The sequence below is a fragment of the Rhinatrema bivittatum genome, chromosome 3 (genome assembly GCF_901001135.1).
Source record: "Rhinatrema bivittatum chromosome 3, aRhiBiv1.1, whole genome shotgun sequence".
NCBI classification, from domain to species: Eukaryota; Metazoa; Chordata; class Amphibia; order Gymnophiona; family Rhinatrematidae; genus Rhinatrema; species Rhinatrema bivittatum.
In genome coordinates, this window is record NC_042617.1 from 264,223,272 (window position 1) to 264,248,298 (window position 25,027).

A 25,027-nucleotide genomic window follows, 5' to 3' on the forward strand; every position below is an offset into this window, starting at 1 on the left:
TCCTTCAGCCCACTCCGCCTGCCGAAGGTAGGGACCCGTAGGATCCCTCCTATGGTTAGCGTCAACCCTACCTCAGCCCAAGGATCCACCTCCGGCGCAACACAGAGGCCCAACAGGAGCTTCACCAATACCAGCCCTCGTTCCCATTAGGTTGAGCCCTTGGGTGCCAGGCCCGGCTGGACTTAGGCATGAGCCTCTGAAGAGAGATGAAACTGTCACGGAAGGTATGCAGGTCAGCAGGAGTGAAATGGAGTCAGTCCTAGCAGAGGTTGGGGCTGGCAGCAGAGATTGGGGCAGGCGGTTTTTGAGCAGTGTCGTGGTCCAAGCAGAGGTCTGGGCAGGTAGAGTTCAAGCAAGATGATGAGCAGGCAGTGGTCGAAGGGCGGGCGGCAGTCAAGCAGCATCGAAGAACAATCCAGTCAAGCCAGGACTCCAACCGAAGACAGAGTCAAGAGTCCAAACCGGTCAAGCAGGGAGTCCAATCTGTGGGGGTAAGGCGAGACGGTACAACAGGGCAGGCTGAACGCTGAAGAAAGACGAAGGACCACGAAGACAAAACTCAAGAGGACCAGACCAAGGAAGGACCAGGAACAGACACAGGAACGCAGAGGACACACATCAGAACCAGGAACACAAAGACAAGGCTCAGGATCAGGAACGCAGAGGCAAACTGCTACTCTGGAGAGTTAACCTATTGCCGAGGCATCCAAGGAAAGATTTCTTGCCGCGGCCCCTTTAAATCCTGAAGCATTGTGCGCGCACACCTAGGGACTCCCTGATCAGTTTGGAGCGGCATCCCTAGTGCGGTGTGCCAGGCCTGCTCAGACATGGTGGCTTTCGAGCCGCCAAACACCACAGTTAAGACAAAGAAGGCCCCTCTGCTGAGTCTATACTGTGGAAGAAGTTAGTTTTATTTTTTCTTTGTGTATATAATATACTGTAATTAACATTGTCTTAGTAAAAAAAACAAAAAAACAAAACCGATATCTGAAATGCATCAAGGAAATGGATAACTGATGCAATAGAAATCTAATGTATATGTACACGATTATTTTGTTTGTGATTTCACTTTGTGTATTGATTTTATTTTTCTTAGCTTTGAGCTTGTTTGGGACAGCAGTAAAGCTACTGTCAGTTGTTTGTAAGTAAATCAGATCTGATAGTAGGGTTGAAAATTTTCTATGCTGATTTCCCTCCTATAATTGAACCCTGCAGTAATCCAAGAAAACAACTTCTACGTTCTCCTCAACTATGTTGTCTGATTTCTGAAGGACGTGCTCTGTCAGAGGTTAAAATGATTAAAGCCACTGGTGGAGGTTCTGGCAAAGAGGCACGGTCTCTGTGTTCTGGGCTTTGTGGACCCCCTCCTTCCCCCCTCCCACGGCTTTATGCACATGTTTCGCGGGCTCATTCTGGGCAAAGCTCTATCTCCTTCACTCGCTGTGGGAGTAATAGAGGAGGAGTGTACTTTTCCAAACTGTGTCTACTCGCAAGCGGGTTTTCATATGAGCCTCTGGCAGCTCGGGACGGCAGTCAGTGGGGGCTGGGGGGAGAGAGAGAGAGGCAGGCACGGGCAAGACAGCTCCTGACCTGCGCTCCCCTCTCAGGGACAGCTGCAGGCTTTAAGTGAAGTTAACCAACTTTGCAATGGCAAGAAAAACGTTTCTGCTCCTTTTACTTGTGGTGCTGGTGTGCCAGTGCAGCAAAGCTCAACAGAGAGGTATGGTACAGTAAGCTTCTTTATAACGATTTCCCTTTGGTGATGTTGTGTGTCACTAACACCACTTTGATTAAACTGATAGCTTGTCCCAGGAGCTGTGTTGGAATGATGTACTTTTTGTTCTCAGTTTATGTGACACTTCATAAGCATAATGTACAGGAAAAGACTGATCATATGGCAGCAGTTTTGAAGGCATTTTGTACTGCAGAGTGATAGCCAGTTAAGGTAATTAGAAGTGGTGTTGTGCTGGGGTGAGTGAAACAGAGACAAATGAAAGATTATTTTTTATCTTGCCTTAAGTGATACGTCCAATTGTGTGCAAAAAAGAAAAAAAAATGTCTGTCAGAGTTCTGCTACTGTATTTAGCGGTAGAGCGCTCGTATCATCTATGAATCGTGAGATTTCTTCAATGCAATCTGACATTCAAGTGGTTTTGGAGCAGGAAATAGTCAAACCGGTTCTGATTAAATCCAAACAAGTTGGGAAGTAGAGGAAGAAAGGGGTGGGATACTCAGGTAAAGAAAAGTTTACCTAGGACAGACCATGAATCATACTGGATAAATGATCTGAACCATCTATCTTTCAGTCATCTATACATACTTTAGTTTTGGGCTTTTTTAACCCAGCTTGGAATCAGATATTTGCAGACTTGCACTGATAAATATTTTTAGCAATTTACTGAATCTTTTTATACTTCAGAGAAGTCAAGTTGTGACTATTTTTATAAATGTAAATGAATCTGAGAAAAGCCAGTGTTTAGAAAAAATGGAGCAAAGATTCAAACCAGGTTGAATGTGACTGATTGATTATATGATTCTGTGAAAGTCAAATATGCACAGATCCAAGCTTGTAGAATATGCTTGGAAGGGGACAACCTTCTTTACATGCTAGTCTGACCTCCATCTCAAACACCTCTTCTGGAGCAATCTGTGTATAATTATTATTTTCACTCCTTCATGTTTCAGAGAGGCTATTTTGAGAGAAGCCGGTAATTTAAAAAAAATAAAATAAAATTAGAAAAGTAAAAGTGATGGCAGCTGGGAAAAAACGTTCTTTGAACATCTTTTTCTCTTTTACGCTCTTTGATCGCATGGCTGGCACATATATACATTCACGCCTTTCTGTTGCTCAGCGTTTCTGCTGATCTATTTCATAGGAGCACCATTCAGAAATATGAAATGGGGCTGAAGGAACACTGGGTTTTCAAATAAGATAGGCTTCCGTTTATGTAGTTTATTTAATATTTGTTTAATGTATCATTTTATTGGAGAAAATTTTAGTTAAAAATAAAAATGAAGTAACAAAGAGATGACATGCTAACTTGCAACGCTGGGATAATGATCAGTAAGCATGCACCTTATGCTACATGAAACAGAACAGTTATGTAATCTGTTTCTACCACATGAATGCAATGCTAAACAAACTTCTAATATGAATCTGTGATAAAGCTATTCCAAGCGTCAATGAATTTGAAACATTAAGCTCTTTTAGAGAAGCGCTCAAAGCTCGATAGGCAAATAAAGAATTTTACACAAGTTTATTTAATGGTTCCTTGAATATAACTTTTTAATATTGTCTTTTGAGCCCATATACATGTCATATAAATTATGCATCACTTCAAGTGCTTATATATAAATTATAAGTTTGCATTTTCTGAGCTATTAATGGTTTGTCATTCATGATGTGTGAAATAAAAACATGCATCTGACATTCCTGAACCAAGATATTTCTTTTTTTAACCCATAGGGAGCATGGAGTAGACAACTAAATGGTGCCTCATGACACAGAAAGGATGTACATTATCTTTAAAATAACGTACCTAAGTCTACAAGCTGACATGAATTTATGTAATAGTGACATACTATGCACATGTGAAATATAATTCCTATGATACATGAGAGTATATGCACAGTTCTTGCTCCAGTCCCGTTTATAAATTAAAGCAATAAGTATTAAGGAGTTACACATTGGACTTGTTGTATAACCCATTTTATGTATATTTGTTATGCACGCAACTGACCTTGCTATCCCAATATGACTTAGGACTAAAAGAATGTTTCAGAATAAGTTCAGACTATTGTTCTCTCGAGATTTTACTCTTGGCAATCCAACACCTACATTGCAAAATATGTTGTACTGTTGTCTTAGAAATGAATGCTTCAAGCAGCTGGCGCCTTCTACTAATTTTAGACTTGTACAGATGGAAGGCAGTCGACTAGCTCTGTTAATAGAATGGCACTACAGTTAGTTAACTCCGGCTAAAATAAAAATTCTTACTGCATTTGAAAACTGACTCATTGGTAAATACCAAAGCATACAGTAGTGCCAGATTTTAAACTAAAGCACTCATGTTCTACCATAACTCAGTACAGAATTCCCCTGGGTTGCATATGTTTTCAGAATATTGAAATCACTACCAGGTGGAGAAACATTCTTCTTTTACAGGGCCATCTGAGAATAGATTCTTCTTGATCTCTGTTCCATCCAGGAACTTAGTTTAAGTTTGAACTCTTAAACCATGAGGCAGGAACACAGGAAAATCAGTCTCTTTAGTTTGGAATACTGACTTTTTTTTTTTTTTACCCCTTCTTTTGGTTCAGCTCTTTATTTCTAACATTTTATATACATTGAACATTATTTTCTGGTGGCAGCAGCACATTGTCGGCAGGACATACCAACCCAAGAATTCTGAAGTTGCTTCCTTCCCCCTAATTGTGATAGTAGCTAATCTGTTGACTCATTTACTGTTTGTTTTAAGAAAAACGCAGGATAAGAAGTACAAAGGGATGAACTGTGCATTAGTTAATCAAATCTGGAAAATAATGTTTGAGTTGAGAAAACATGCTATCTCCAAGGCCCTGAGTGTTAGGACAGTCTTTGTAGACAGCAGTAATAATGCTCTACATGGAGATCCAGGTTGGGTGCAGTTGTATATCTTCTATAGCCATCACTGACCTCCATGTGATTTAGAACTGAGGGGAACAATGCAGAGAGGTAAGAGTAGATGTACTGCCACGAGTTCTGCATCCGCGAAACTTGGCATTAAGCTTGGGCTTGCCATTGGTAGGCCTGGCAGAAGCCTAGTTGAAGTTGCCTGATACAATCAGTCAGCGACGATGTCACCAGGTGCGCACTCTCCTCCCCCGACAAGACAGCAGTGTCACACTGTGCATTAAAACAAAAGAAAGTCTGCATGCTCTTGATGATGGCTCAGGATCTTCTGAATCTTACAAATTCTGTTTTGTTTTGTTTTCAGATCTTTTGAAAAATCTAACCTACATTTTTCAGATCATTTTTTTCAGATGTAACCCCTGGGTGGAGGGTCCTCTCTGAGGAGTCCACGGCGTACCCTTAGTTCCACAGACTCAAGATATTCACACTTCTCGTACAGTTTTTAAGTCCTTCTCTGAGTTCTAAGATTCCCTTTTGTGGGGAGGGGGGGGGGGGGGAGAGATTATCTCCAAGGCCCTGAGTGTTAGGACAGTCTTTGTAGACAGCAGTAATAATCATGCTGGAAGCTGAAAGTGGTTTCCAACTTTACTGCTAATTAAAGGCGAAATAATAAAAATGATTATTTACAACTCCTCATGCAGCCCAATCCATTTACATATTTAGCTCTTCAATAAATCTGTGATTTATTCTCCCAGAATTGGTGGGATAGGATTCTTTTACATTGTGTTTTTTTTTTTTTTCTTCCATTCCTGATCCTTGCCAATTGTGAAGATTTCCAATTTAGATGATATACCATCAGACATACCTTTATCCAGATGAACAGAATTTACTCCTTACTTCTTAATCCCAACTCTTCACAATCTTTGTTGCTACCTGAAGAGTATCTCTCCGCTCCTGTCTTCAATATCCAGGTGATAGTATAGCTGTTATGCCACTGGTCTTCTCTGAACTCCAACTTTTCTCCCTCCCAGGAATGAATGAGGAACGAGTCATTCCTTCAGTAGCATGCAAAGGTCAATGGGTCTCTCAGGGCGAGAGGCTCCTACTCTCTTTTGAGATGGTAGCACCGAGTGCCTGGTCTCTTGGAAACTCAGGCAGAGGGTACCAACAAACCAATTTCTATAAGGTAATACAAAATGAGGAAAGAAGAGTAGATAGAGGTTCTTCCTCCAAACAAAAGGGATAAAGGGCACTTTTTCTTCTAGTCCACACACTTGATTGATTTCAGTTTTATTTATTTATAATTCTGCTTTTTGGCACTTCAAAGTGAATTACTTCAGAGTGGGACAGAGGTCAATCTGGACCTTTCCCTGGAGTGATGATAGTGTAGTGTCATTGTACATACCCCACTGGGAGAGTATGTATGAACTCCCTACACTGATGTGATGCCTGAATGTAAGCCACTTTGAAGTGCCAAAAAACAGTGCACACACAGATATTTCCCTATCCCAAGGGACTTACAATCTAAGAGCTTGATTTACTAAGACTTTTCTCTCATTCTGTGTCTATGGGAAAAATGCATAGTAAAGGAGACCCTAAGTTTTTATACTGAGGGCAAAGCAACTTGCCAACTTGAATGTCTGTTTGCCTGGTTTATAGCTAGTGCTCTATCCACTAGGCTACTGTTCCACCCCAAGTTTCTGACCAAGAAGCCCAAAAGTTGTTTTAATCAAAAAAATAACAAAAGCCAGGAGCAAGCATGATAGTATTCTGCCTCTCGAAAGGGCAACTCAAACTCCACACCTACAAAATGGTACCACTGGAGTCAGGATTACACCATTAATTTCTCCCATATGGTGGCAGCTATAACACAACTAAATCTAATTTTTTTTTCTCTCCCCACTTAGTCAATTGGTATGCTCCTTTAGTAAAGACTCAGTAGAACATTCTACATAAAGATTTGGACATCACTAGTGGGCTGATGATACCTGGCATTGGGGCCGATGCAATACAGTGCGCTCAGCCGAGCGCACTGTATAACCTGCAGTTGGATGTGGGTTGTATAGGCGCTAATTAATCCCCTTATGCAATAAGAGGATTAGCGCCTCTACAACGCACGTCCAACGCGGAGTGAAACTAATAGCGCTCATCACATGCAAATGCATGTGAATGAGACTATTAGCTATTCACTCAGACTGCAGAAAAAATGTGCGTCTACGACGCACATTTTAGCAATCAAAAATTAACGCCTGTCTGGAGCAGGCGTTAATTGCTGAGCATCCTAAAACTAGTGCAGAAAAAAATGCTTTTCTGTACTGCCTCCTACTTAATATTGTTGGGATATTAAGTAGGAGGAACACCTTTAAAAAAAAAAATAATTTAAAAAAAAATGTGTAAAAAAAAAAGCGCTGGCAGTCCGGTGCAGGAAGCAGACGCTCAGTTGCCAAGCGTCTGTCTCCTGAACCCCTGGCACATGCACGGGTCATGAAAATGGATGCTGATAAATTCAGCGTTCATTCTCCGAACCTGACTACCGGCACCAGAAGGAGTGTACAAATCAATATTAGTGTCAGGCACTTAATATTAATTTATTCACTTATTGCCCTTTCAGGACAGCCTTTCACTGTCACATGGTCCCTTCACTGTCACATGTCAGTGAAAGGACCAATCCCCTTTCAGGACAGACTTCTGAAAGGAGATTGGTCCTTTAAGAACATAAGAAAATGCCATACTGGGTCAGACCAAGGGTCCATCAAGCCCAGCATCCTGTTTCCCACAGTGGCCAATCCAGGCCATAAGAACCTGGCAAGTACCCAAACACTAAGAAGATCCCATGCTACTGATGCCAGTAATAGTAGTGGCTATTTTCTAAGTCAACTTAATTAATAGCAGGTAATGGACTTCTCCTCCAAGAACTTATCCAATCCTTTTCTAAACACAGCTACACTAACTGCACTAACCACATCCTCTGGCAACAACTTCCAGAGTTTAATTGTGCGTTGAGTAAAAAAGAACTTTCTCCGATTAGTTTTTAAATGTGCCCCATGCTAACTTCATGGAGTGCCCCCTAGTCTTTCTACTATCCGAAAGAGTAAATAACCAATTCACATCTACCCGTTCTAGACCTCTCATAATTTTAAACATCTCTATCATATCCCCCCTCAGCCGTCTCTTCTCCAAGCTGAAAAGTCCTAACCTCTTTAGTATTTCCTCATAGGGGAGCTGTTCCATTCCCCTTATCATTTTGGTAGCCCTTCTCTGTACCTTCTCCATCGCAATTATATCTTTTTTGAGATGCGGCGACCAGAATTGTACACAGTATTCAAGGTGCGGTCTCATCATGGAGCGATACTGAGGCATTATGGCATTTTCCGTTTTATTCACCATTCCCTTTCTAATAATTCCCAACATTCTGTTTGCTTTTTTGACTGCCGCAGTACACTGAACCGACGATTTCAATGTGTTATCCACTGTGACACCTAGATCTCTTTCTTGGGTTGTAGCACCTAATATGGAACCCAAGATTGTGTAATTATAGCATGGGTTATTTTTCCCTATATGCATCACCTTGCACTTATCCACATTAAATTTCATCTGCCATTTGGATGCCCAATTTTCCAGTCTCACAAGGTTTTCCTGCAATTTATCACAATCTGCTTGTGATTTAACTACTCTGAACAATTTTGTGTCATCTGCAAATTTCATTATCTCACTCGTCGTATTTCTTTCCAGATCATTTATAAATATATTGAAAAGTAAGGGTCCCAATACAGATCTCTGAGGCACTCCACTGTCCACTCCCTTCCACTGCGAACATTGTCCATTTAATCCTACTCTCTGTTTCCTGTCTTTTAGCCAGTTTGCAATCCACGAAAGGACATCGCCACCTATCCCATGACTTTTTACTTTTCCTAGAAGCCTCTCATGAGGAACTTTGTCAAACGCCTTCTGAAAATCCAAGTATACTACATCTACAGGTTCACCTTTATCCACATGTTTATTAACTCCTTCAAAAAAGTGAAGCAGATTTGTGAGGCAAGACTTGCCCTGGGTAAAGCCATGCTGACTTTGTTCCATTAAAACATGTCTTTCTATATGTTCTGTGATTTTGATGTTTAGAACACTTTCCACTATTTTTCCTGGCACTGAAGTCAGGCTAACCAGTCTGTAGTTTCCCATTTCGCCCCTGGAGCCCTTTTTAAATATTGGGGTTACATTTGCTATCCTCCAGTCTTCAGGTACAATGGATGATTTTAATGATAGTAAAAATTTGTAACCTAATAGGTCTGAAATTTCATTTTTTTAGTTCCTTCAGAACTCTGGGGTGTGTACCATCTGGTCCAGGTGATTTACTACTCTTCAGTTTGTCAATCAGGCCTACCACATCTTCTAGGTTCACCGTGATTTGATTCAGCCCATCTGAATCATTACCCATGAAAACCTTCTCCATTACGGGTACCTCCCCAACATCCTCTTCAGTAAACACCGAAGCAAAGAAATCATTTAATCTTTCCGCGATGGCCTTATCTTCTCTAAGTGCCCCTTTAACCCCTTGTTCATCTAACTGACTCCCTCACAGGCTTTCTGCTTCGGATTATTTAAAAGGTTTTTACAGTGAGTTTTTGCCTTTACAGCCAACTTCTTTTCAAATTCTCTCTTAGCCTGTCTTATCAATGTCTTACATTTAACTTGCCAACGTTTATGCTTATCCTATTTTCTTCTGTTGGAATCCTTCTTCCAATTTTTGAATGAAGATCTTTGGCTAAAATAGCTTCTTTCACCTCCCCTTTTTAACCATGCCGGTAATCGTTTTGCCTTCTTTCCACCTTTCTTAACGTGTGGAATACATCTGGACTCTGCTTCTAGAATGGTATTTTTTAACAATGACCATGCCTCTTGGACATTTTTTCACTTCACTGACATGTGACAGTAAAGGGACCAATCAGCAATAAGTGAAGGAGTGAATAAATTAATATTAAGTGCCCAAAACTTTAATATTGATTTATACACTCCTGGTGCTGGTAGTCAAGTTAGGAGAATGGATGCTGAATTTATCAGCGTCCATTTTTCTAACCCCTGCATGTGCGCTGGTTAGGAAAACGGGACGCTGATAATTTCAGCGTCCATTTTCTTAACCGGCAGACAGCCACCAACAGTGGACCTCTCTCCTGCGCACACTATCAAGGAGGTGCTAGGGGCATGCAGTCGCCCCTAGCGCCTTCTTAACAGCGCAAGCCCTAATTTATATATTGCATCAGGCCCCCAGGGGAGGTGCCTGGGGGCGCGTTAGGAAAGCGGGCGCTGAACACACAGCGCCCCCTTTCAGCACAACGTTTTTGCATTGGCCCCATTCTATGTGCAGTATTTGAGGAAAAGAAACATTTATAGCACTTAGTCAGTGACATAGAACCATGCATTGTACCATCTATCAGAACTATATCAGTGAGGCAGAAAGAAAGAGAAGAAGGGTAGTGCTGTCATTAATTGTGTGGTTGCAATCATAGAACTAGCATTATGTTATCCAGCCAGGAAGTGTCATCAGAGGACCGACAGGAAGAGTTGTCACCGTCCCAGAAAGACTAGAAGGAATTCAGTATGTATTACAGTAGAATAGTTTTGCTGTTTACAGCAACAAAACCACAGCTACAACAATCAGCATAGTATGTAATTGGTGGGTGGGCATTGGGCATTGCTACCAGTATGCCCGCTAGCAAAGTATCCCAAACAGTACTAGGCAAGTCTTAATAATTGTAATTTGTTGTAGGGGAAGAAGAAACAGAAATTTTGAGTGCCAGCAGGTACATATTAACATCCTGACAGTCATAATATTATATTTACTGCTTTAAAAAAAAAAATGGTTGTAATGATCAGTTCATTTGTATTCTCCAATTTTCAGGAATCTTTTTAATTTAGCAATCTGTTATTGAATGCTGACATACCCTGGTTGTTGTAAAATACTCTAATCATGGGCTATGATCTGGATGTACTCATTTATTACCATTTTTCTAATTTGATAACTTTCCTTTTATATTTTTTCAGTTTGCGATTTAGAGCAGTTTCCTTCTGAGGTTAACATGAAGGAACCGGTTAACTTTGTCCAAACATTTAGCCCAAGTTGTCCTGTTAATTTTAGGTCTGCTATTTGGCCGACCACAGTTAAATGGGTAAGTTTGTCTGGCCTGCATTGATTGGCCATAGTTTATTTGCACTCTAGGATTGCCCACAGCAATGTCGTTTTGCCTGACTAAATTTTGGGTGGGCTATGATTTGCTGGGACAAAATTTAGCTGGGAGAATTAAAACAGCAAGATTTATTCAACTATCTCCTGAAGGCAGCTGGACAAAAACCTATGAATATAGACTTCCTTGGGTTTTTTTTTCTCTTCATGTCCAAAATATCTATAAAATCTCTGTAAACTTTTCTCCTCATCCTTACTGTTCAGCCAATAGGCACATTTCATTGTTCATGAGAGAGGTGCGGCAACAAATGATTAAAAATCAGAGATGCCACAGAGATGTCAAAAAGTTCATCAACACCACAACAAAAGAATGTTTCTTTAAGCTACAGGTCCTAAAACAGCTAAGACCACTCCTACACTTCCATGATTTCCGTTCAGTTCTTCAAGCCATACTGTTTTCAAAGATTGACTACTGCAACACATTACTACTCGGTCTACCGCCTCTTCTACTAAACCTCTACAGATGCTGCAAAACGCAGCAGGCAGGATTCTTACTAACTTGCATCGTAAAGACCACATCACAACCAATTCTAAAAATCTTACACTGGCTACCAATCAACTATAGAATACTCTTCAAGACTCTCACTATCATTCAGAAATCTGTCTACCAGCACTCCTCACTCCAACTCTCCATCCCCCTCGAACTTCATGCTTCCACAAGGCCGATCAGATCCGCATACAAAGGCTCTCTCCAGGCTCCCCCTAGCAAATTCTTGGTCCACAACTCCATCCACAAACGAGCACTTTTGACAGCGGGTCCGCTCCATTGGAATTCTCTCCCCCCAGATATACGTCAGGAACAATGCCATCTATCAATCAGAAAGAAACTGAAAACCTGGCTGTTCGTCCAAGCTTACGGTTGATAGAGCCTCTATCAACCAATATTGTCTCTTTCATTCACCTTCCTACCCATTCCCTATCTCCTATTCCCAGCCCCTTCCCACCCCCCCCCCCCCCCCCCCCCCCCCCGGCTTACCTCCCCTGTTCCTCCAATTCACAGGAAATTTTTATCCTAATAATTGCCTATGATAAATCACCAGCCAAATTCTTTACCTTTTGTTAACCTTTATTTGTCTCGTTACTTAACTGTTTTTGTTGATGACTACTTTCAGTACTCTAACAGTTATAAATATTTTGATATCTTTCCTGTCTTCCAAAGCCCATGTTTTTTGCTCCCTGTTTAATGTAACTTTACCTTCTATACAGTTGTTAAATGGTTTCCCTTTGTTCCATTGTAAACCGGTATGATAAAACTTGGTCTTGAGCATCGGCATATTATAAGAACTTAAATAAATAAATAAAATAATCTAATCCTAAGAAAGATGGAAGGATCTGAATTGGCCATGAGAGTAATGTTTATTTCACTGACTATGAGACTTAAATATGGTAGGCTCAGGAGTAAAACTGTAAAATATTTCTTCATGGGGTGATGGATGTATGGAATGCCCTCCCCATGGAAATGTTAGAGGCAAAGACATTAACAGACTTCATGAAGACATAAGGACAGAGGATTCTTCATTGTAAAGAAGTTTCCTGGTGCTTTCATCCTTTTCTCTCATCCCTGTGGCAGTATGCCCCAGCTCTTTTTCAGGTCCCGTGCAGCAGGCAGAAACAGCAATAGCATATCAACTTCATCTGCTGCACTGTGCCAGTCTTGTCATTTGAGCTGCATGATTCTATCTATAATCTCATTGCTCATACTGCAAGACTGTGTCCTAGTGTAGTAGAGGAAAAAGATGTGCAATTAAGTATTGCGCTTCCTGCCAGCCATGTGTATGGCATGGGGGGCATATAGACAGACCGGGCCTTCCATGCTTTGGGGTTACTTATCCTCTTCTACCCTTGTTTTATACTCAGCATTTATGATCACGGCTGTTGCCCTACTCCCAGTAGGTGATGCTGGCAGTGCCTAAGGTGCCCCTCATGTCAGCCCTGGGCACCTGCCCAGGCTTGCCTTACTCAATAGTTGGTCCTGTGTAAACTATTTGTATTATTATAATTTATTAATTTTGTAATTAAGTTGTTATCCTGATGTTCTTCTGCCTGAGCTTTTGGAAAGGACAAATTATAAATGGGGAAAATAAATAAAGAACTGTTTTACCCACATAAATGGCTTTTAAAATTTCCCTCCCTGTGTACTTTTGTATATTTTAAATGGAAAGTATCAATCTTTTTCAAGCCTTCTGTCACATTGACTTTTTTTTCCCACATACAACCTCAGTTATTCTTAAACATGGATTTGTTTATTAAGAACTCTTTAATTGGGATCCTCATATTTCCCTTATTAACATGGATTTGTAGATTATCCTGCTCCATTACCATAAGAGCAGTCTGTAATTATAAGTATTTGAAGTTCAGAAAATGTTTATTGTGGGTAAAATCAAAGACCTCAGATATATATATTTTTTTTTTTTGCCATGTGTTTCTTGTTCATTTGTAAACTGAACACACATTTGATTCTGTGACAGCAACTTTTAAACTGTGCACGGAATAATAAAGTCTGCAAATATTTTTTACACATAGACTTGACATAATTTTCAAAGGAAAAATCTTTCCCTTTGAAAATTGAGTTGGAAAAAGGTGCACAGATACGCACCTACTATTTATGCAGGTTACATTTTCCTGTGAAATTATGTGCGTATGTGCACGTAATTCTATGCCCAGCAGCACCATTTCTCTCCAGACATAAAAGCACGTGGGTACTGGCATTATGTGCATACATTTCTTATACAGAGAGGGCATGCAATTTCCAAAGAGCCCATTTCAGAGTGTAAAACACTTTGCAGAAATAGCTTTGAAAATTGCCCTTTATGTGTTTGTGGAATTCTTCAGGATGCACACTAATCCTTTAATAAGAAGAAATGCAAGACTAGTGGGTTTCTATTTTATATCTTTCTCTCCATCTATCTATCTATATATGAGATGAATATTCAAAAAGGCCTCCAACAGCTTACTTATCCAGCTAAAGTTAGCTGGATAATTTAACCCAGATTTTCAGTGGAATAAATGTCCCACTGAATAGTAATACCCCTGAATAAAATTATCTTGGAAAGCCCACCTATAATTTTGCAGTCTAACCAGCTAGATTTAAATATCACTGATTCGGTTGCAAAGTTATCCTGAAACCTGTTCCCAGATAATGAAACTTAACTGGCAATATTCAAAATGTGTTGAGAAAAGAAAAGAAGCTGGCGTGAGAGCCTTGTGGCCCAATCCGCTGATTCCCACTGCCTCAACGATCCCTGAGTTCCCCAAAAGAAAACCATGTTGCAGGGCCTCTAGGTCCGATAAGGCCTTCCAAACCCCCCCCCCCCCCTCACCCACTAAAAAAAAAAAAAAAAGACTCAAAACCTGGCTGTTCAACCAAGCATTCTCTTAACCCACTCATGTATATACAAGACATATGTATATAAATTGTACTCTCCCTATTCATTATTAGTTTTTATCCAAGTTAAATCACCCTGTTCTATGTAAGACATTATAAACTATTCTTTATATTGTCATTGTAATTGTTGAAATGTGAACCAAAGTGATTAGTAACTTTGTTACCTGAACTGCGGTATATAAAACTGTTAAATAAATAAACTTTTCAAATCCTTCCCTTCTCTTACACCCTAGAAGTGTCCATTTCTGGCCTCCCCACCCCAAACCTTCAGATCGGGCCAGGAGCTCAGATCTTGTGACCAGCTAACAGTGCTGGTCATGCCACTAACACATTTAAGAAGTATAGTAGTCAGTGTCATGCTATATGATGGACTATTGCTTATTATTTTACCGAAGAGAAATAATTAGTTTTGTGAGGTACAAACAAAAGAAACTTAGTTCTGGTATATTAAACCTGGAGAATCAGTCGATATTATGCAAATGAAAATTGTTAGATAAATCTGACAATAAGACGGAGGAGTTCAAAGCTATTCATGTAGCACTTAATCTGCTTCATCAGCAGGACTCTACCACTTTACAGCATGTAAAACAAATTTTATTAATATGGTAGCAATCCAGGTAGGCTACTAGTCAATGTACTGAGGAGTCAGGAGCCATCAAGGTTTATTCCCTCTATCAAAAATAAGCAGGGAGAGCTTAAGTTTCCTTCTTTGGACATCACACAACTTTTCTTGATTATTATCTGTTGAACTATATATTGTATCTGAAGTTGATTGTGACACGATGGAACACTTTATGACAGATATAGTTTTTGGTAAGGTAGGAGAGGGAAACTTAGGAAGATTAAAGAGGCCCATTATGAAATTGGAAATTGCTAAAGCAATTAAAAAATTCCCCTCCCATGAATCCCAGGGGCTAGATGGCTTGGAAGCACTCTTCAATAAATCTCTTGTGGAAGAGATCCTGGACACTCTGAGAGAAGCATTTGAGACCATGTCCCAATAAGGGAAAATGCCAGCAGTAATGGGAGAGACTATCATAGTTTTGCCCAAACTGGGAAGAGAAAGTCAATTCCCTTCTTCATATAGACCAATTTCCCATTTACATTTAGACATAAAGTTATATGTGAAGGTCCTAGCTAACTGATTTAAGCTTCTTATACCAAATTTAGTATTACTAAATCAAGTGGAATTTGTACATGGGAGACGGTCAACTGCAAATATTTGGAAGGTGTGCAAAGCATTGAAGATTTGCCCAAATAAATCCTTACGTGAACCCTTGTTGATGAGTTGTGATGCAGAAAAGACATTTAAAAGAGTGGCATGGCCTTTTCTTTTCACATTACTATGCAATTTGGGCTTTAAATGAAAGAATTTTGAATATATTACTCTGCTGTACACTAACTCTTCTGCTAGGATTTTGATAAATGACCAGTTGTCCAATGCTATTCATCTCTACTGAGGAACAAGGCAGAAATGTCTCCTATCTCCCCTTGTATTCATTTTAACAGTTGAACCTCTAGTTGCCGAAATACAAGAGTCTGCCTTAGTTGTGATATCACAGTGGGCCAAGTGAATTTGAAGACCCTGCTATTCAGTGATGACATTCTCCTTCTATTATCGAAGGCCCGATTGGCTTTGCTGTCAGTGCTACGAATCTTTTCAGAATGTCAGAGTTTTTCAGGTTTCAAATTGAATCTTGACAAAACTGAAGCTTTAGATGTATCCAATAATTTAAAGATGGTTTGGCCAAATTTCCTGGTGAAATGGGCAGGAGAAATTATAAAGTATTTAGGTCTGCAAATTCACAGATTGCTTTCTCAATGGTACTTCATTAATATTCTCCGTCTTACTGAAAATTTCCAGAGGAAATTAGAGAGATGGCGGAGTCTCCCTTTATTGTTACAGAAATGTATTGGACTGGTTAAATTTATTTAAACTCCTAAATTGCTGTATATCTTACATATGCTTCCAGTGCATTTAAGAAGCAAGGATAACTGCTGGTTACAGAAAATCTTTGGTGGGGAGGGGAGGGGGAAAGAAGGCAAGGCTACTGTACCAAACCCTAATGGCCCCTGGATTGAAAGGAGGGATGGGTACCCCTGATTTTAAACTGTATAGTTTGGCCTCACAGTTAAGGTTTTGGGAGATTGGCTACTTGAGCAGTCGGATTATACAGACATTCAATTGGAAATGGTAATTTGCCTTCCATTAAATGTAAAATATGTTCTCCGTGCTCCCAGAGAGGATCTGAATACTGTGCTGAAACAATCACTACTAATAAACTCCATTAAAAAAGCCTGGGCCCTTAGAAAACGCATGGCACTATCTGCCTCAGTTTCCTTTTTTTTTTTTTTAACCTTTGATTGGCAATCCTAGATTTCTGGCTAGTGTGTTTCCAAAGACACACACGTTAAAAGTTACTCGGAAGTGGAAGCTAAAGGAACTCGTGGATAGACGCACAGAATCCCTACACCCCTTGGGTTATTGTCAAGTACATTTAGGTTTCACAAAGACTCACTTTCTCTTGAATGCCAGATATGAGCATATATAGCTAAGATTATGGCACATACTGGAGTCCCATTATCAAATCCCTCATTTAATGTCGTCTTTAAAATATTTGCCTCTCATAAAGGATCACTTGCTCAGCTATATAGATTTCTAAACAAGAGAGAAGACTTTTAGAATTTTAAATCCTGTGGAGCTGTGGCAGAAAGACCTTATATCCATCTAATACTATTCCTTTCTTTAATCTATAACAATCGGTGTAAATCTTTGTGAGCCACAGTTAAGAATTTTCCATAGGACTATCTTTGCCCCTTTGCGTGCTTACTAAGCAGGTTTAATACACTTAAGTGCCTGCATGAAATGTGAAATCTCGCAGGCCACACTTTTCCATTGCTTATGGTAATGCTCTAGTATTCAGAGTTTTTGAGCGAGTTGTGCAAGATGACAGACAAATATGTATCATGGTCAGTGCTTTTTGTGTGTTGGATCATGATGCAGGAGAAGAATGTATGAAAACTGGTTATAAATTGTTATTGTTGAAATCCTGTTTGATTGCAAAATGGGGTATTTTAATCAATTGGATTCAGCAGCTGCCCCTTCTTTGACAGTATAGAAGATGCATATGATATACTTCTTTCAGATAGAAGCACAGAATTTGAGCAAGAACACATTTTTCCATCAGATTACTGGGCTTATATCAAGAATTGAGTTCCTTTAATAGACAATATATTTTTCATTTGGACTGGTACAAAGGATCATCTCCAGCAGTTTAGTGAATACCAGGAATGTTAGTTTTTACTTTACATTAACTATTCATCATAAACAATTCTCTTTTTTAGATTTGTGTGTCTATAATTCCAGTGGTACTTTGTCTACTAGTATTTATGTGAAAGCGATAGTAGAAACTTTATTACACTATACTAGCTACCATCCTTGGTGTCTCAGAAATAATATTCCTACCGGATAGTTTCTCTTACAGATTATAAACAGCAAGCATTGCAAATGAAAGCCAAGATTAAGGCTAGGGATTATCCACACGAGATATTAAAACAAGCATATAAAAGGGCTTTGTTTGCTAATAGAGATTTGTTACTACGCAACAGAAAACTCCTTTAGATCGTATGGTCTGTGTCTTTCCATATATATATACCCCATACAATAGTGAATTCCAGCAAAGAGTTCGTCAACATTGGAATGCATTGACTATTCATGAAACTTTTAAACAGGACCCTGTATTGCTTATATGTCGAGGTAATAATCTAAGAGATCAATTGATTCGTACATTGGTCAGACTAGGGACTTGGAAAACCCGTATAATACAAAATAAAAGCTGCCTACGGCACCATTAGCTTGATGCACCCATTTTAGAAAACTAGCATGATCAAAACCATTCTCTGGATGATTTATACTTCTTTGTCAAATAGCTATATACATATCAAAGGGAATGACATTTCTTATTATTGCAACAAGAACAATATTCTTTTTACATGGACACTATTACTCCTTATGGGGTAAGTTTCTATTGATATTGCATGCGATACCTAGATCGAGGCGGAGTCGGGGCAGCATCAGCACCGGAAGAGGAGGAATCGGGGCGGGCTCCGCGGAAACTTCGCTGACGCAAAAAGATAAGGCCCTTATTGCGCCAGTAGTGCACCCCACCACCTTTTACGATGGTGCTATTGCGTGCGAAAGCCGGCAGCGATAGAACCGCGGAGGTGCGATCGCTGCTGGCTTTTGCAGGCCCGCCCCCCGCTTCAGCTCCCGCCTCCCATTAGCGCCAGGATTCAGGAAGCCCCAGTAGTTTAGAAAATCCGGCCCTTTAGTCTGAATTTATCAACAGAATGGGAAGTATTCTTTTAATAAAAGAAACATTTTCTTTATTACAAGTTGCCCCATATATTTCAAAGTTGTGCCTATAAGTATGGCAGGTTTTTGGAATCTGCGCTTTTGATTGGAGAATAGTAAGACAATGCAATTGGTCTTTCGAAGTTTGGATGTCATGTTCGGGTTAATGACAGTTTGTATAGCAGCAGCATCAGAGCAGTCACATTCAACAACAGAAAATTGGTATCGACAAATATTTTTGTGAGTAAATGCATGTAAGTTGATAATGTATGAATATGCCTGTGTGAGATTTAAAAAAAAATGTTTAATTTGTGATATAAAAATCTTTTTAGTTGCTGGAGAAATTAAATGCTGTATACATACAATATTTCAAGTCAAGAAGTTGAGACTTTTTTTTCCAAAATATATGAAAAGAAGACATAACTCAGCTGAGTTTCATACAGGCAGTTTATAGAGTGAAGTCATCATACTGGTAATCCCCTGAAGAAGCTATCAATGGATAGCAAAACGAAGGCCTCAAGTTGGGGTAGCTTACAAATATGAATATTCTAAATTATTTTGGATAACTTCTTGGTAATTTATAGGAGATAAAGACTTTATAAAGATACTGCATAGACACAAATATTTCTAAAACAAATGTTGGGGAAAGGATATGTGAAATTTCTTAACATTTGGATTTATCATTGGAATATTTCCTTTTGGATTTTGCATTGTCTAATTGATAGCACAGATTATCTCCAGTTGAGTAATAAAGTATCATATAAATTAGAGGTTCTAGTGGGGTGTTTTTAAGCCAGTGCAGATTAAAATTCCTTGAGGCCTGTTGCTACATGTGTAACAGTGCAATAAAATACACAATATTACAAACAAAACAAAATATAAAAAATAAACAAAAATTCAAACATAAAATTAATTTATAATCATACCTTAAACTGTTTTAAAATGCACATTCTAGAAACACCTTTTTAAACAATTAGGGTAGATTTTAAAATGTGCACAATGTGCAGCAATGTTTGTCCATGTGTGCATGGTTCCCAGCTTGAACACATTGCCTTGCCAATTTTATAACATGCGCATGCCGGTGCGTGCATGTTATAAGATCCATGGGCCGTGCACACATGCACTATATTTTATAATCCACGTGTGAATGTACGGGTGACGCGCAAGAGGGGGGAAACTCCATGCGGGTGATTGTATTTAGGCCTTCCCCATTCCGCATTCGGGGGTTAGTAGAACCTCCATCCTACACCTTCCTCCGATATTGGTATACACATTACCACAACAGCCAGCAAATCCCCACTACTGTCTAAAATCCTATCTAGGTGATGCATGAGGTCCACCATCTTCACACCAGGCAGGCAGGTTACTAAGCAATTCTCATATCCACCAGCCACTCAATTATTTACTCCCCTAATGTTTGAATTGCCAACTACAATGGCCGACCTGACTCTTGCCTCCTGGTGTTCCACCTTCACGGAGCGGAAGGATGGAGGGCTGCCATCTCCTAAAAAAAACAAAACAGGGGTGGGTAAGAGTATGTAAAATTACCAGTGAGGCTATAGGTATTGCCAATTATTAGGCTTGTTCAATATTTGTTGTTTGTTAATGTGGCTCGCGGAAATGGGGGCTACTACCTGGAGATAATACCCTTGTTCAGTGTACATACACACGTTGATGAGACTCCATCATTACTCTGGGCTTCAGCGGCAAGAGGTAATGTGGAAGAAAAAAAAAATTTTGTATTCACAGGGAAGCGAGGTGTAGCTGGGCAGATACTTTACTTTCAATGCATGTCCAGCATAGCTCTTTGCTTCAACGGCAGGGGTGATAGTCTAATACTTCTCGTTCAACGCATAGCTCTCTGCTTTCACAGCAGGGGGAGTGAGGAAGGGAGGATCTGTATGTGGATTGCATAGTCTGGGTGGACAGGGGCAGGGGTGTGGCCTGCTTCTTGCGGCGGTTGCTACCCCTAATTGAGCTGGATATTCGCTTGGATGCAGTTCCAGCGCTGCTGTCTACATTGATGGTAGGGGGAGGGGAAATAGAACTAGAGAGTACTGGAAGCCAAGCGTAACAAGTATGAGAGAGAGAAAAAAAAGGAAAAAAGTACATAGCTTGCTGGGCAGACTGGATGGGCCGTTTGGTCTTCTGCCGTCATTTCTATGTTTCACTAGCCTTCTGTGCTAGAGGGTGATACATTTCTTGGAGAGCAGGTCCTAACTGCATGATCATTTCCTGCTGCTGTAGGGTAGGTTATGGCTACAGATGATTGATTTAACAGATAACCTATGACACAAATTCAATAGTTTTTAAGGGAGCAGAAGCTTACACTTTTTTATGAGGTAGCCCAATCAGTTTTATTTTAGTAGCATAAGTATACAAGATTTAATATGGTAAATATAATTGTTTTTAAGTTTCTATGTTTATAGAGAAAAGCATTGTTATGAAAAATAAGCATAAACACATGCATTATCTTAAGTCAACTTACCCTTGACAAATAAGCAATGCAAGACTAATTATTCCAGCCGAAATATTAAGCCTGTTTATTTCACCCTTAACTGTTGGTGGGCCACAGTCCTGCAGAGATTTGGGACCTGTCTAACAGCACGGTGTAGTGGGGAATCCAGCAACACCCTAGTAGGCAAATGACAAGTTGTCACAATGTCAAGGGAAAAATAGAATACATATGTGTCACAGATGTGTCTGTGAGGTATATTGGCAGGAACAGGGTAAAGGACTTTGCCCACATTGGCAAAATCATTTTTATACTGTCTCCCTTCCAGTCATTAGCTCATCAAATTTGTACTAATGACTGGAAGGGAGACAATATGTAAATCTATAGCTCTAACACTAAATTTTCAACTTTGATAAAATGAAAAAAAAAATAGAAAAATATTGAAAGGTGCAGCTGCAATGGTTAAAAGTGTACAACAGGCATGGACATTGTTTAAAAATCTTAGAAGTGCAGTCCGGATGTATTCCACACATTAGGAAGGGTGGAAGGAAGGCAAAACGATTACCGGGAAGTATAAAAGGTGAGGTGAAAGGGCTATTTTAGCCAAAACAAAATCCTTCAAAAATTGGAAAAGGATCCATCTGAAGAAAATAGGAAAAGCATAAGCAATATCAAGATAGGCTAAGAGAGAATTTGAAATGAAGTTTGCCGTAATGGCAAAAACTCATAATAAAAACTTTTTAAATTATATCCGAAGCAAGAAACCTGTGAGAGAGGCGGCTGGACCATTAGATGACCGAGGGGTTAAAGGGGCTCTTAGGGAAGATAAGGCCATTGCAGAAAGACTAAATGCATTCTTTGCTTCTGTGTTTTACTAATGAGGATGCTGGAGGAGATACCGGATCTGGAGATGGTTTTCAAGGGTGATGAGTCAGATAAACTGAAAACCAAATCACTGTGAACCTGGAAGATGTAGTAGGGCAGGTTGATAAACTAAAGAGTAGCAAATCACCTCAACCAGATGGTATGCACCCCAGGTTCTGAAGGAACTAAAAAATAAATTTCAGATCTATTAGTTAAAATTTGTAACCAGTCATTAAAATCATCCATTCTTCCTGAAGACTGGAGGGTGGCCAATGTAATCCCAATATTTAAAAAGGACTCCGGGGGCGATCTCGGAAACTATAGAGTGGTGAGCCTGACTTCAGTGCCGGAAAAAATAGTGGAAATATTTTAAAGATCAAAATCACAGAGCATATAGAAAGACTTGGTTTAATGGAATACAGTCAGCCTGGATTCACCCAAGGCAAGTCTTGCCTCTCAAATCTTCATTTTTTGAAGGGGTTAATAAACATGTGGATAAAGGTGAACCTGTAGATGTGGTGTTTTGGATTTTCGGAAGATGCTTGACAAAGTCCCTCAATGAGACTTCTAAGAGAACTAAAAAGTCATGGGCTAGCAGGCGACGTCCTTTCGTGGATTACAAACTGGTTAAAAGGCAGAAAAAAGAGTAGGGTTAATGGTCAATTATATCTCAAAAAAGGTCAATTATATCTCAAAAAAGATATAATTGCGATGGAGAAGGTACAGAGAAGGGCTACCATAATGATAAGGGGAATGGAACAACTCCCCTATGAGGAAAGACTAAAGAGGTTAGGACTTTTCAGCTTGGAGAAGAGACGACTGAGGGGGGATATGATAGAGGTGTTTAAAATCATGAGAGGTCTAGAACGGGTAGATGTGAATCGGTTATTTACTCTTTCGGATAGTAGAAAGACTAGGGGGCACTCCATGAAGTTAGCATGGGGCACATTTAAAACTAATCGGAGAAAGTTCTTTTTTACTCAACGCACAATTAAACTCTGGAATTTGTTGCCAGAGGATGTGGTTAGTGCAGTTAGTATAGCTGTGTTTAAAAAAGGATTGGATAAGTTCTTGGAGGAGAAGTCCATTACCTGCTATTAAGTTCACTTAGAGAATAGCCACTGCCATTAGCAATGGTTACATGGAATAGACTTAGTTTTTGGGTACTTGCCAGGTTCTTATGGCCTGGATTGGCCACTGTTGGAAACAGGATGCTGGGCTTGATGGACCCTTGGTCTGACCCAGTATGGCATTTTCTTATGTTCTTATGTTCTTATGTCTATGCTCCCCCAGGAACCTTACATAGCAACCCGTCATCCCTCATAGAATACATCGCAAACAACATCTCCATAGACACCCCAGCAATCATACTAGGTGATTTCAACTTGCATGTCGATAGCTCCCCCCGTACCCCATCATGTGACGCCATACTTGATTCATTAAATGCTTTAGGCTACAAGCAATCCATCCATTTCCCTACTCACAAGGCGGGCCATACCCTTGACCTCCTCTTCACCAATGCCCTCACAAAACTGACCCCTCCTTCCCACACACCCATCCCCTGGTCAGATCTCATCCACCTCATCAAGCCTCTCTCATCTATCAAGACTCCCACCTGCCATGATAACACAAATAAAACTATCCAGTACAGGAAAAATTGCACCAGAGATGACCTTATCTCAGCGGTCTCCAACAAACTCGATCACTTAACTTTAGTTAGTCAGCTTGAGTGACTCACAGCTCCCTTGATTAACAAATGTTGTTCCCTATTCAAACCTAATCACACTACCTCACACCTGTTCCAAGGTGAGTACTGAGCTGAACTATTCAACTTTTTTTACTTTGGTATATACTGCTCCTAGCTTATTTCTAGCTCTGGCTACTTTTTTGTGGGGTTGTTTTTTTTTTTTGTGGTTTTTTTTTTTGTTTTTCAATACAATGCACCTCAGTTATTATTAAATAAAACAATACCATGCACTCAGTTATTATTAATAAAACACTTAGCTCTTTAAAAGTCTGGAGGGACACTTTAATAGTAAGGCAGACTTTTAAAAAATAAACACACTACCTACTGCTACCTTATTGACTGACTAAAATACAAACAGTCTAACTTGTTTATTCACTGCCAACATACTGCTACCTTATTGACTGAGCTAAATACAAACAGTCTAACTTGTGTATTCACTCCTGCCTACCTACTGCTACCTTATTGACTGACTATTTAAAAATGCAAACAGTCTAACTTGTTTATTCACTGCCTTATTAAAGGCAACAAACACACCAAACAAACACACTAAATAATCTTTCCCAAATAGTTAACTTTGCCCCAATACTTTTAAAAAAGTCAATGTCCCAAGCAAAAACTTACTGATTCCTTTCAGCCACCAGCAAGGTGATCCTCTCCTCTCGGTGTTTCCCCCACTGGAAAGAGGGGGATTTGAAAAGTCCTATTTCAATTTTGGGAGGGGGAGCGGTGGGGTGGAGTATCATGTTGAATTTTTTCTTTATGGTTAAAAGTAAACCTCCTCCTTTCTTTTTTGGCCTGGGGATGGAGAAGATGTCGTATGTTTCGGACGGAAGCTGGTTTAGGAGAACAGTGTCTGAATCCTTTAGCCAGGTCTCTGTTATAGCACAGATGTCTGGGTCTTGGTCTATGAGAAGGTCGCTGAGAAGAGGGGTTTTTTGTTTAGTGACTGGGCATTGAGGAGAACAAGAGAAAGAGCAGTGAGACCGATGATTTGGGTGAGAGGGGGGGAGATCATGGAAGGAAGGAGGGTTCTTAGGTGTGAGTGGTGTCGTGGGTATAAGGGAATGTTGGGCCTACGTTTGTTGTATTTGAGAATGGTGATCTGGTGTTGTTTTGATTTGGGTTTATTTCTGTGGTAGTTTATTTCTATTTATTTTAATTGGTTTTTCTCTTTCCATTAAAATCAATAGGGCTAAGATAAAAACAAGGTCCGTTAGTAAAAAAGAAAAAACTGGTTCAAGTTAACATTCTGAATCTATTACCTTGGAAATACCATGACAACTCCATGACAATGTAAACTTTACCTGTTGCTGAAGGTAAATAGGCTGGAGGAATTATACAGAATTCTAACCAAAATACAAAGCTTTTTTTT

At 39.8% G+C, this 25,027-nt stretch overlaps 1 protein-coding gene across 1 annotated transcript in view; it reads left to right on the forward strand.

Moving 5' to 3' along the window:
- Positions 1-1,471: 1,471 nt before the first annotated feature.
- The window catches only part of LAMA2 (laminin subunit alpha 2), a 1,492,466-nt gene continuing 1,468,910 nt past the window's right edge, over positions 1,472-25,027 (forward strand). The window contains 1 exon segment of the mRNA XM_029596813.1: positions 1,472-1,720. Coding sequence (XP_029452673.1) covers positions 1,648-1,720 — 73 coding nt within the window. The 5' untranslated portion in view covers positions 1,472-1,647.